Source organism: Curcuma longa, chromosome 1 (assembly GCF_044706935.1).
Source record: "Curcuma longa cultivar G26 ecotype Majalengka, Jawa Barat chromosome 1, ITB_CL_G26_1.1, whole genome shotgun sequence".
Taxonomy (NCBI): domain Eukaryota; kingdom Viridiplantae; phylum Streptophyta; class Magnoliopsida; order Zingiberales; family Zingiberaceae; genus Curcuma; species Curcuma longa.
Window position 1 is genome coordinate 1,390,783 of NC_133861.1, and position 14,516 is coordinate 1,405,298.

The 14,516-nt window shown below is 36.9% G+C and overlaps 1 protein-coding gene and 1 long non-coding RNA gene across 2 annotated transcripts; both read right to left on the reverse strand.

Annotated features, from left to right (window-relative positions):
* Window positions 1-5: 5 nt before the first annotated feature.
* On the reverse strand, window positions 6-7,627 carry LOC141823573 (protein transport protein SEC24 A-like; the record flags this gene model as incomplete). The annotated part of the gene is made up of 14 exons (XM_074710895.1): window positions 7,594-7,627; window positions 7,335-7,498; window positions 5,366-6,486; window positions 5,146-5,284; window positions 4,213-4,403; window positions 3,982-4,089; window positions 3,621-3,824; window positions 3,312-3,543; window positions 3,081-3,230; window positions 2,821-2,977; window positions 2,032-2,159; window positions 1,636-1,958; window positions 1,186-1,371; window positions 6-197 (listed from the first exon to the last, which is right to left on the reverse strand). Coding segments are annotated over exons 3-14 (3,084 nt in total), but the record flags the coding sequence as incomplete, so codon positions are not given.
* A 1,997-nt stretch (window positions 7,628-9,624) lies between these two features.
* On the reverse strand, window positions 9,625-12,641 carry LOC141821155 (uncharacterized). The gene is made up of 3 exons (XR_012601199.1): window positions 12,407-12,641; window positions 12,264-12,330; window positions 9,625-9,695 (listed from the first exon to the last, which is right to left on the reverse strand). It is a non-coding gene; the product is annotated as an uncharacterized LOC141821155 (long non-coding RNA).
* Window positions 12,642-14,516: the final 1,875 nt, after the last annotated feature.

Consider the following 14,516-nt stretch of genomic DNA (forward strand, 5'->3'; position numbering starts at 1 on the left):
ATCCAGTCGACGTAGCTGCTGGATCCAGCAGTCGGGTCCTCGATGAGATTGGTGAGGAACAGGGAGAGCTCTCTTGGCTGCTCACCCTGTCGAACAAGGCGACAGGACGGGTAGGAGGAACGGTTCTTCTCTCTCAATTGGTTCAATATCCTCATCAGCTTCTTTGAGATGGGGTTTTCATGTTCAGAAACCACAACCTGCAAAACAAAATGACTCGGTCACACAAATGAAAAAAGCAAGTAGCAAAGGGTATGGTAATGAGTGGTTTGATCTAGTGTATCATGTGAGCTTATCGAGTAGTAGAGATCATGGGTTACGACCAAATTGTGTCCCCAACTTGAACCTGAACAATGTTGAGTGAAAAAGATTCCCATCTATGGCATTTCTTAACCAACAGATGCTACTGATACGCGAGAACAATTAACTTGTATGGACGATAACATAGAAGACAATAGATTAAGATTGTACAGCTAAATATATCCCATAATTTGAACAATTCAATCTATTAGAGTGGACTATATAATGAATAGAAGAAACCAAAAAAAACATTTAATTTAAATAATAGTCCATTGAAGTTGTCAACGGAATAAAATAGCTGAGGAAAATAACCAGTTGAGTTCAGTAAGATCAAGTTCCCAGTTAAACTTGAGACAAAATTTAATCATGACAGTGAGGGAGATTCCTCTTCGACTATGTTGTCTATGAAGTAGATTCATAAGCTGGTAAGCTACATTACAAATGCACAACTCAACATTTCATAAAGAGTGGGTAGTTGATTAGGGAGGAACTTGTGCAATTTTGTGTTATGCTCGTTGTAAGAAAATCTATGTAAGATAATGTTAGAGTTTGCCATAGTTTACTGATTGAAGTGTTGAGCAATTAGAAAATAATGGACACAGAAAGTCAATATAACACTGGTGAGACAGTTAAGATCTACGATATAAATAAATAAAAAAAAACTATAATCGGAGAAGAGTTAGGCGTATCACTAGTAGATGATCGAATGAGAAAAACATGTAAACATAGTTTAAATTGATTTAAAAGTATGAGTGTTATTGGAAATATAGTCTTGCATAGAATTCTTTATGTAGCTGACTTCAAAAAGTAGGAATATAGCTTGAGGCAATGACCCCAAACACATGTATGTTCGCATTCAACAACACAAGCAAAGGTTAAATGGAGTACCTTGGATAGGTCGGAGATGCTGGCAAAATCAACTCCAAGGATATTGTTCACTAGATCAGACTGGAGCATCCTGCCCAACCAAATGATAAAGTTGAACCCATCATCTAAAATGTAAATGCCTTTGGGATCCAAGTTTAGGGCAGTCAGTGGTAACTGTATCAACGATTCCTCAGATTCTTTTGAATCCTGCAAGTAGGTGAATTATACAAAGTTAAACATACAGGTGCTTGCCATAATATTCCGTACATAAAATCTTTGAGAAACAAAGAAAATAAATAAATAAATAAATAAATTGAATGAAATGAGGAGAATTACTAAAAAATGTGTCATTCAAATTTTTATTATTTATTTGGTAGATTAAACTTTAGGAGAACTTAAACAATTTAGTTTAAGATGTAATAAAAGGTATGTACATAATAGCGAAAGAAAAAACCAGTGATATGGAAATACCTTCAGAAGATTCTCATTGATCCTAAACAAGGAAGGGTAGAGAAGTTTCAGCATCCTGGTCACAGGCAGTATCATCATATTGTAACCAGCCGCACATCGATCATCCAGAGGAGCATCAGCATACCCTCCACGAAGAGCTACAGACTTACAAAGAGCCAATACATACAACGGCAACAATCTCAAAGATTCTGGATATATCAGTCTCCCACTCAGACGATGCTGAACAGCAAAGAGATTCCGATACTCTTTAAGGCTTTTCATGAGTTTCAAATGAATTGATTGTCTAGCATCCTCCAGCTTCTGTGATAGTGAGTTCTCAATTGCTGCAGGATTCTTGGCCATAAGAAACTAGACATCAAGTTTCCAAATACCACAGAGGCCAGTGTTTCTACTTACCAATCCTACCCAACAAAGCAACAATCGCTCCGGTATCCGCTTGATTGTACATCTCATTAAGATCAGTCACTACTGGTGCAGCTGCTGTGTGAACTCTAATTCGTCTCTCACCTGATGAGGAAGTATACCTATGCCAGCTAAGGACTCACTTATCATTACCAGTGCACTATAGAATTCATCATGGTTCCAGACGACAAGAAATTTCAATATTAACTTTCAAATAAGTAGTTTTTCAAGAAAAACAGATTCTTATTATCCTGCTAAAAATTTGAATATGAGAATATTTTAACCTTAGAGTAAATGTGCAGAAGTTAGGAGTTCATTTCCCCTACTAGGTTTGAAACTGTACCAGAGATCAGCCACAAATTTATAGTGAAGGCAAACTTCCAGCAGAATTGCCTTTCTTAACATCCACAACTAGCAACTAGCATGAAGCAAGCAATTTAGTTATTATTTTAGCATCAAATATAAAAGCATAGTCCAATAGGCGATGGAAATGATAGTGCTAGACTGGTTTCAGGCATAAAACTTTACTGCAGCAGCATTGACCCCTGAATAATTTAAATTGCAGCAGCAATGCTTTCTCGGAGATAAGTTTGTGCACGGGAAATGGTGTGAACTATCATCTAAAAACTTTATTGCTAAGTTGTGTGGAATTGTTTAGGTTCGATCAGAGAAACACTAGGTATTTCAAGTGGCATTTTGTTTGAATATACCTGACTAGAATTTTCACCCAATTGGTCTCTTAAAAAGTAGTAAATAATGCATTTCATAATAGAAAAAGGATACAAAAGGGCAACTTGAAAGTATACAGTCTGAGTTGTAAGTAGGTTTTCTTCCAGAGCCAACTGCATTGCAAAGGCTTTGTCACAATCTACAGCTGGAAGGGCTAACAAATCAGCTGATCGTAACATAAAGTGTCCATGGTAACTTGTAAAGCGGACACCTGAAACACACACACACAAAAGTTGCATAGAAAATCAAATGTTTGTTCACACATTATCTTTGAAAAAAGAAATTACAGAAGGAAAAATAGTTTTATTAATGACCTTTGCCACATCTTATGCGCATCACAGCTTCCCAGGCAGTCTCCCTTCTAAGATTCCTACCCAACTCGTAGCTAAGTTTCTCGCGGTGAAGAGCGACTTGAAATGATGGATAATGATATACCTGGCCACCAGTATACTTGGCCAGAGATCCTGCAAAAACAAGAGAAACACATAAAGACAAGTGGAATGCCATCTGCTTGTACAGCGACTGGAAGAGTTTTGGAATGTCACCTAGAGAAGCAATATCTGTGTACTTCTCACTGAAAGCATATATGTCCACAGCAATCTGATTCTTTGTAAGCTCAGCAGCCATCTGCTTATAAAATGAATCTTCAGGTAGTCTTAAAGAATGTTCTTTGTCAGTCCCATAAACACGAAGATCATCTCCACGAAGTCTTAAGCGGCCAACACCAAGAGATGGCAAAGTACTCTGAAATATGAGCAACTTCCCTCCAAGTTGACTCTATCAGAAAAGGGCAAAACATGTAAATGAACATTAAACTCAACAAACAGGAACCAATAAGATGAAAGACCATTTACCATAACCATCAATGATGCTTTAAGAGCAGGCCCAAGGGCTGATTCTACATTAGCAGAGCCCTGGAACATAATTGGCAGGCTATCTAGGAATGCTTCAACTACATGCCTAGATTCGGATAAGTTAACGAGAAGATCATCAGGCAATGGCAAAAATATATCATCCAGATCAGCTACCACCAACATTTGAGGCTGAGTTAAAGAAGACTGGGGAAAGAAAATATTAATCAATAATAATTTTGATAATTGTAAGCATTACTTTGCTATGCAAGCAATTGTATCAGGAAAAAAGACGAGTGACAGGGGTATATATTACTGTAAATACTAATTACATGACATAGCTTTTTAAATCAACACTACTTACCTTCAGATTGTGGAAATGCAATGTGCTGTCAAATGTTATAAAGCCAATTTGTGTCCTAGGAAATCCAGGTAAATCATCAAGGCAGAACTTGATGGTCTTTGCAACAATCTGTAAACCATTTAAGAGAAAAACTGAATTCCAAGGTCCATATCAAATATTAAATAAAAAAACTGCTACATATATGAACTTAAAATGAATTTTGGAAACTGAACTATATTCCAAATAGATTACCTCGAGTAAACCAGAACGAACAGCGGATACTGACACATCAATGAGGAAAAAGTATAGAGGTGGCATGGGTGGTCGAACCATGTACTCTGTTGAAGCAACAAAGTCTACACTACCTTTGCATAGCTCAGGTCTTTGGTCAATATCACATCTTCTGCCACTGGCATCCAGGGCACAATAATATTCCATAGGCACTGATCAGAGTGATATTCATAATTAAGGGCTTATTCCAGCTTCAAAGACAAAAAGTAAAGAAAAGCTGCCATGTTGTCTCACACCATTCTAATAAAATTTCATGTAATAAAAATAGTGCCCATGCCAATACGTTATATTTCATAGTGTTATATAAGTCTGGCTACAGTTAATTTTATTTTCCAAGACTATGCCATGCCCACAATGGGCATAGGACTCTGATCACATCAAAAAATAAATATCACTGTACATAGGCATCCCTTCCTTCATAACTTCTTTCAGCTGAGTCATTTTACAATTAATGTGATTCCATATTTGTTGCTACATAAACATCCCCTGGTTCTCAGGTACTTAGATCAAGTAGTTAAGCTAGGTCATGTTCGCTTAGAGAATAAATTTTATAGCTGATAAGTAGACAATACAAGTTCGGCATTATTGTACTGTCCTACAAAAAGATCGAAACTAAACTCCATAACATTTGATTATTTAAATCAGGTGATCCATGATATTTCAGGTTGTAGTATCGTTAGGCTAATGCATAAGCTACATCACTTTGCAAGGAATGGTCATGTACAAGGACTAAGGAATGCAATTTAAGGCAATGGTTATCTCATAAGAGTCAGTCGTGCATGAAATATAAGTGTAGATTAGCAACACAGAATAAATATTGTTAGGAAAAAACATGCATAAGTAACAATGCCCAGAGTGGACATAATGAGAATGTAAATATTACGGTTTACATACCATCATTGAGCAAAGAACAAAGGTTGCACCTCCACTTCCTTCCAGCATCTGTGAATGTCACATAGGGATTTACATATGTACGGCACCTTCGGCAGCGTATGATGCCTACTGGCCCAAAATTGATGACTGGTACTTCTTCCTGAAAGCAAATCATTGATATGATCATGCAAGGTATGAGAAGGCATCCACTTTAAACAATAAGCACAAAATATAATTTTACCCCATCAGGAGTTTCAGCTAGAGGATGAACAACTGCTCCAAGAGGCAAATGCCACCTAGACAACAATGACTGAGAATTTGGTAATGCATGAGTGGTCAGCCGGAGGAATCTCGGATGGCAATTCATAGGGTATATCTCAGGAATTTTAGTTGAAACTTCATCTCCACTTAGTGGCCTTGGAAGCAAGTTTGTATCAACACCAGGATTGAGAGACCCAGGAACTGATCCAATAGATAATGACTGAAATTCTTCAACTAGGCCTTGAACACCTCCAATAGGAGGTGCTGTCATAGGATGCTGCAGCTGATCTCTTGAATAACCCAATGGACCTCCAACAGGAGGTGGAGAAGGCACAATACTTTGGTGAGCATAATAAGAAGGACGTGTGGCAGGAACATGGGCAGGTGGAACACCCTGCATTGGCGGTTGCAAAACTGGCCCAGAAGCATGAAACTGTGTATCTGATTGAAATGAAGGCATGCTAGATCTTGGAGGTACATTAGAATATCCATGCAAAGGTGGTTGAGATGGTATTTTAGTTGTAGTAAAAGACGGCTCTGACAGTTGAGGCACATTACTTCTTGGTACCATTTGCGATGAACTTTGCATGGGACCCATTGGCACTGCAGGAGTTTGAGATTGAGGCTGAAAAGATCCAGTAGGTGGCGGCCCACGTGGCTGATGGATAAAAGGTGAAGAACCCAAGGGAGCAGAAGGTTGAGCAACTGGATAAAATCTCGAGGCTTGTATTTGCTGATAAGAACTGGCATCCTGTGCTGGATAAGATGGAGGACCAGAAGGACCATTTGACCTAATAGATGGTGGTGGCACTCTGAAGTGAGATGGCTGCGTGCCAATAGGAGGACCAGAGGAGAAAAACGGTGATGTAGTTTGTGGAGTAACTGATGACCCAAAGTCAGCTACAGGGCCTGAAGAGGCAAAAGGGGTAGGAGCTCGAGAAGGAACAGATCCATCCAAGCCAACAATAGGACCTGAGGATCTGAAAGGTGCCGAAGATTGCGGAGCGGTTGGAAAGGATGAGGTGGGTCTTCCTGGAACAGTTGTTTGTTCCATCCCCAGTGGTTGTTAGATAGTGCTTCCAATTACTTGAGTGGCAATGCCTGCTGATTCATGTTGCATTACAACAAATCTTATAATTGATAAATGGTCAAACAATTTTCTAAAAATGACAATCTAAACATATGCTTATACATGATTCAGATAAAATTCGCCACTAAATTCTGGACGAATGTCAATAATCTTCCAAATTCCAAAGCATAACAGAAAGTTAAAAGATAATAAATAGGATCTAAATCTCCACTAAAATAATCCATAGCGGCAAATCAAATAGAGAAAAGAACAAATAAAGCCTCAATTGAAGAGCAAGCCTCTAGTCAGCAAATGCACTCGGATAGTGCACGTGTAGTTATGCAATATGCAACAACTTGGCAGTCCAACTGCATCAGCAAACTCACGACAAGAAACCAAAGTAAGGAAACTTAAACATGGAATCTCGAATAAAATTTCCAGAGAATAATGCAGGCGAATTACCCATTGCTTGCTACTACTAAAGACCAAGAATAGGCAGCATGATGCAGCTATGTTGGCATCTGAGTCATAAATAAACCCCATGTGGCACACAAATCTCCAACAAGGATTTCGAAAGGCTTGAGTAGAGATTATCACATGAAGACAATACTAGCTATCTGAAGCGAAGCAACATAGAACAGCACAGCATACAGGTGCATCGATCCCATTGACAATATCAAGCTACATGGATGCATATCTCATTGACGATCACAAACCATACAGATGATTGAAAACTACACAGATCTACAAAACACAATCCGCAGAAAAAATCATCCTGAAACAGATTCGAGAAGCCGATCTGGCGAGGAAATACATCAATAGAAAACACGTGAAGAAACCCTATCCGTCCAAGAGAAGCGCAGGAAGAAGGAACGAATACCTTCGAGCGTCGCCGTTGGCCAACACCCCCAGCCGCAGGGGTCGCAAAAAGTGGATCGCAGCCCGCTCGCAGGGTGCCGGATTGGATCAACGAGTTCCGCGCCGCCTTGAGATCAACCCAACAAATCCATAGCTATAATTCAGCAAACGAAGCCAAACGCCTCCCTTGATTACGGTGCCGACGGAATCAAAGGACGGATTCAAGGCGGAAGAAACTCGAATCGAAGAAATTTTGGATGGAATCGTGTTATAGAGCGTACCTTCTTGAACTCGGCGGAGCACGGCGCAGCGGCGGAACCGAGGCGGAGGGCGGAGACAAGACGAGGCGATCAGGAAGGGCGAGAGGGGAGAGGTCAATGAGTCGAATTAAGACACGACGAACTCATCGCGACACGATGACTACGACGAATTCAGACTCGATAGCACGCTGGGCTTCGCCGATCGCCCATCGGCTGCTGCCACGTCATCAGGAAAGGCAGTCGCGTACTAAGTCGCGTCGTGAACCAGAGGCAGTACGGGGATACGTTTGAATAGTTGGGCCGTAAATAGGCCAACAGCAACTATTAAACGGCCCATAAAATTCCGACATCATGCCAACTTATTCTGAACTGTTCACGAATATGTAAGAATTAAGGTAAGCAATCGGTTCAAAACCGAATTAACCGAATCAAACAAAATTAAAATCAATTAAATTGAATATTTTTTTGGACAAATAAAACCGACCAACTTTGCCACAAAATTGAATAAATCAAACTAATATAAAATTGAGTAATTTGATCGGTTATCAAATTAACCGAACTTTTCTTATGACGTTGAAAATTTCGACAATAGAATCAGATTGATTTATCAATTGAGTTGCACCCATTTAAGTATTTCAATTAACTAATTTGTCCCCGGGGCAATGGTGCAATGGTAGGATATCCGGGTTGTGACCCAGGGACCCGCGATTCGATCTCCAGCTACAGCGTATTTGCAAGAATTTTCTTCCAAATGGGAAACGCAATCAAAGGATGCTGGACATCTGGATTGGCCGCTGTATGCGCTTCCCGATTTACCCTAGTGTTCGGTGGGAAACTTCCGTGGGACCGGACCGACCACCTCAGGGATTGAGTCTATGAGATTGACTGGGATTTATCATTTTTTTTCAATAGCTAATTATAATATATCACTCAATTTAAATGATTTATAAAATTTAAAATTTAAAAATCAAATAAATAAAAAAATGATAAATCTGAATTAGTCACATTAACTAAATAAAAAATCAATATTTTTTTTTAATTTATTTGGAGAAAAATTTCTCAAATTAATCGAACCACGGATGCCAAATGAAAAAAAACAATATATATTAACATGATTCATTGATAGTAATTAATAAAAAGAAAAAACAATATGTGATTTATTTAATTATATTATATATAGCTTTAAAACAAAAATTAATTTAATCAGATTATAACTATGTGGTATAAAAAACTCCCACTACAATAACAATATATATTAATCATGATTCATTGATAGTAATTAATAAAAAGAAAAAATAATATGTGATTTATTTAATTATATTATATATAGTATAAAACAAATAATGGAATAAAAACAAATTATTAATTTTATATTATTTAATCATGGGCCTAGTTTAATTATATATTGATAAATATGATTTATTTAATCAGGTTATTTTGTTACATATTAACAATTTTTTTTCTTAATTGTTTAATCCTTTTCTTAGAAGGAGAGGGGCAAAAGGACGAAGTTGGAAGGAGAGGAGAGGAGCAAAAGTAAGAGAAGGGAAAAGGTTATGAAACTCGATTCTGGACACACTAACAAATTTGCCTAGTTTTGGATAGGCACTTCCGAATTTACCTCATTTTATAAATACTAAACAAGTAGTTAATGTTCAGTCCTACCTTATTTTTGTAAGAAGTTATTTTCGATACTCGAACTTATAAACTCTAAGTCATACCATAATAATTTTACAGTTGTGCTAAGACTTCTCTTCTACAAATACAAATTCAAATAGTAACAAAAAATGTAGGCACTTACACATTGTCATCTCGATCGATACCATCAAATGAATCACAAATAAGTTTTTACACAAGTTCAACATACAATAGCTTCTTCAATCGCTTGACCTCTAAGTCCGCCCCTGGGGAATTTTGAGTTGGTTACAAAAGCAGAGTTGTAGAAGAGGGACAAAGTTTTGAATTTCAATGAACAAAATAATAGGCTCTTCCGTCGTGGTCATCTCGATCTATTTATCTCATACAGATGGTCACAAACAAGTTTTTACACAAGATGACAGATTCTAGCTTTTTGCAGAAGAAGAGTGCAGATCCTCCACTTCTTCATTCAATCGCTTGAGTGCCTGGAAGGAGGAAAACAAGTCTATTAAAGCGTTTGGATTTTACTTTGTCTATCAGTCACATCAAAAGGTTTAAGGAGCACAGTTGGATAGCATTCAAGGTGCATGTTTAAAGACAACAACGAATAAGTTAAAGCATTTGGACTTTACTTTATCGATAAGTCGCAACAAAAGGTGTAAGGAGCACAATTGGGTAAACATTCAAGGCTCATGTTTAAAGGCAACAACAAATAAGTGGAAGAAAAGATGGCAAGTTGAATCTTGCCATGTTAATCATGGCTTATGTGGGTTGTGATATTTGTGTCAAGATAAACCTTTTCGAGTTTACTTTGTTAATTAGTTGTGATGGAAGGGTTAAGGAGTACAATCAAATTACATTCGAGTTCATACTTAAAGAAAACAAATATATTTCAAGTGAGACAAGTTGAACCAAAGGTGACAATCTATGTTGAGTTAATTGTGTCAAATGTGAGTTGTATCATTCGTGTCAAAATAAGTAACGTAAAACTAATTATACAAAAAATAATAAATTTACATCTAATTAAATTATACGAGTGTCAAATTGGTAAGAGTTTGAAAGTAGGACTTGCATTTGAAGCCGGTCTTCACCCAAAAGTGAAAATTAAGCTTTTTAACAAATTATGTTATATTATAAGCAAAAACAACAACCCAAGGACGGATCCAGAAATTATACTTAGGGGAGGCTTGAATTAGAGTTAATGGGAATACTTACTTTGACCGCAACATCTTACTCTCCTCTTCTTTCTTACTTCACCATTGCCGACTGCTTTTTGTCTTCTCCAAAGGAGACATTCAACATCTGTTATTATCGAATATTGATGTCACTATCTTGATATATTCTAAATTACTATTCAATATTTGTTACTATCGAATAAACTATTTGTTGTTTGCTGGACTTAGGTCGAAGGACAACAAGGCTAGACAAAATAAAAATTGGAGCTTCCTATTATGGGATGAATAACTACTATGGTGACTTGTTGTTCCCACTATTGGCATTTGGCCGAAGATTAGAAATAAACTAAGCCAAAATACTAAAAGATAAATCAAACAGAACAGTAGGAACTATTGTTAGTTTGCGTAAACTGGCCAAGGGAAAAATGAATAAATAACAAAAACAACTACAAGAATGAAAGGAAAAGAAAACGAAAGTTTTATCCTCTTTTTCGATGGTTTCAGATAGCTTCGACGATAATAAAAGACAAAACAAGGGCTGCTCTTGTTGGAGAGGAAGGACTAGGGTTGTTGGTCGGTTGGAAAACAACAAAAGAAAGGGACGAATGAGTGCTGCAACTTTTGAGAAGAGGAAGAAAAAAAATAATAAAGAACTGCTATAGGAGAAAGAGAAGAGAAAAATAATTAATTAAGTTATAGTTGGGAAGAAAACAAATAAGGAGGAATGAGAAAATTAGAAGAAAAGAAGAAGACAGAAGAAGAAGCCGGTGCATGGAGGTTTTGCCCGTTAGGCGGTGGGAGCGATGCACTATTTTTTTTCAAAAATTCCCTAATTGATTTTAAATTGATTAAATCGATTTAATTTAATTAAACTTGCGTCGACCATAACTTGGCCAAATCAGATCTAAACTAATCCTAGTTTGGACCAACATATTTCTTATCTTCACACCTACCTGATGAATTTTGTTCGACCCCAATCCGATTTTAATCCAACACCTTCATTTCGTGTTCGATGATTCGATTAATTAATTAATTAATTTTGTTAAAAATTCAATACCTAATATAATATAAATAATAATAAGCTATGTGGGACTTATTTATTTTGGACCACGTGAGCACTGGGCTATAGCCCAGGGCAGTCCTCACGTGGCTCCGTCTTTGCGACAACCAAACTTTATCTCATTAGGTGGAGTTGACTATATGGTTCCTCCTATACCATTTGGTTGTATTGGCTCTATCCCCTACTATATTATCATCTATATTTAAATAAGTTTTATCTTATTTTATCATTGTTGATCAAGTCTTCTTTGATCTTCCTCTTCCTCTTCCTCATTTAATGTGTGTATTTGTCATAATTTTATATTGTCTAACTGGAATATTTATTAATCGTTAAGAATATATCCGTATTATTTTAAATGTGTCTCTCAAAATTTTTTCTCAATAAATAATTATATAAAAAAGTCATTTAAAATTAATTTATTCAGTGGTCAGATCAATTTGTGGCACACATCTATATATGCAAGTTTGTCATGTCACTTAAGTGTTTTGTCTCTATTTCGGTTGATGTGTTACATTGTGTTTAATATTGTGACCCTTAAACATGTGCGCCTTGCATGGGGTAGAGGGAGGCCTTAGAAACTTTGAAATAATGTAATAAAAAATAATTTAATTAATTTAAACATTCTTCATTGTATCTCCTTCAGAAAGTTTATATGAGACCTAAGAATCTAACTCTAAAAATTAGGTACAAATATATAGATACCAATGTTTATCCCTCTACTTAGCTCTATGTGACACTATTGAAAAGTTTAACTAATTTATAAAAAAAGATTAATGATAAAAATGAGTACATCTCAAGTGTGTTTTTGAGGGAGTCACCTGATGTTCAGGAATTCTTGGACTAGTTACATGATTTACAGGTCTGTTTGCCAAGCTCATAGAAGATCTGCATTTCACACGGAAGATTTCAGAGTTAGAATCATCAACCAAAATATTTTTATTGATCCAACTGATTTAATTACCTTGAGATTCTCAGATTGCTAAGTAGAAACAGATAGATCCCATTTGCAAGATGTTGACACACTCCAATTCATTAGGGAGAATAGAAACCATCAAGAGAGAAAAGAAAAAGGAAAAATAAAATCATAAGATTACCATGGCCTTGAAGCTGTGGGCCTCAACTGTTGCTCCTTTCCCTGCCTCCATCTCCAGATGCTTATCGTCTGGTAAACACCACAAGCCCTTATACCTCTTTCACTTTCCATCTTTAACTTACTGCATCATTGAGCTTATCAATCATCACCTGTGGATTTTGAGAATGATTAGAATTCACATTACAAAGAGAAAAAAAAATCTTCTGGAAAGAAAGAAATAGGATAGTGAGATACCTAAAGACTTCTTTGTCTTCTTTGCTTGCAGTCATTGATGGATTCAATTACAGTAACCCTGATGAGTGAGTGAAGCAAGACAATTGGCATTACTGATCATGCTCAGGTACTACAGTACAACTGTTTCTTAGATGAATGTTATTTTGATTTTTTGTTCACTTATCTGAGCCAATGGAAATAATATCTACAAGTATTGTTGAGATCATTATTTGTTGATGGAAGCCACCAAAATAGATATCAGTAGTTATTCATACTAATAAATTCTGATTGAGTAGATTTTCTTTAGTTCGCCATGGACAGCTTGGACTAACCTTTTGAAATAAGCAATCAGTATAACAAATCTGACATAGTATATATCAAAAATCTTAGAACCTAACAAGGTTTTAAATTATATTCTGTGCTGATTAGCATGGGCGATACTTGTCATTCTATCGCCTTGTCATTCTGCCTATCAACATCAAACCAATATGGGCATCTTTGGTAGTTTCAGATGAAAATGTTCCTCAGTTGTGAATGCCTTCTATAGCCCTAGTTGTGAGTTGAGGCAAGTGGGTCATAACTGTTCCACGAGCCACGAGCATGAGGTAGGGAAGGTTTGATGAGCAAATTCAACAAGGTAAGTTGTAAGATGAGAAATAGACAAGTAAGCTAATTCTTAACTTCAAAAGTTGGTCATGGCATCCATGCTTCACATAACTGCACTACAAACCCAAACATTTATCTTAACAGTGTAGCAGTAGCAAAGAACATGTATTCCACAGCAAAACTATTCCACTGTCAACATGTAAATTTTGAAAAGAGCAACAAGCAGAATGTAAACAAGCAGGCCAATTTTTAAAATTCAGAGTTCTATGGTCTTTGAAAACACATTTATGTTAACAATTAGCATAAACCACTTTCCAGAAACTATCCACATGCATATTACACAGATTCACAAACATGAAATCTAATCTTTCCAAGCATAAGGAGATTGCATGTAGGAAATTGAGATCAGCTTAGCCACTGTGCTACCTCCATTTTGATCAGCAACAGCAGCAGTTCACTTATCAGGAAGCTTCTCTGAAGAGAGAAATGTATCTGGATCAAGTTGACAGATTGCTATGAGTGATTTCCGAATGAGTTCTTGATGAAACACTCTGTCCAGTGATGGTGGATCCATGCACAAGATGTATTTTACATCCTGCAAAGCATGAACATTTTCTAAGTTCTAATGTCAACCATGTCAAGTGAAGAGAGAACTACAAAAATGCAAGCAATTCATCAAGTATGCATCAAACACCTCTGTTCTTGAATCTCCTACCATCATGATGGAAAAACTTATACATCATTCTCGAAAATGTCTGCATCTTTCTCATTCTATTATCGATGATCTAAATTTGGGGAACGCAATGAACGCAGAAACGCCGGAAAGGGGAAAACTTGGTGGATCCACTCTGCAGTACATCCAAAAAGATAAAAAATTTACTCAACGAGAATTTCATCCAAAACGACAGGATAAAATCAAGACAGATCGATGCGGTTATTATCTAGAAAAAAAGAGAAACTGAACGAAATAAACGAAGAGTTCGAAAATTTCCCTAGATTTAGTTCTATGAAGCGAGGTAAAAAGGGGGCGAGGCGTGAGATCAGCAAAAGACCGGATATTATCCTACTTTAGAGAACAAAAGCGATTGAACGAGGATGAGGCGACTACAAAAATTTAATCGTATACGTATTCTGCACCACTGAGCAACCGAATCAGTTC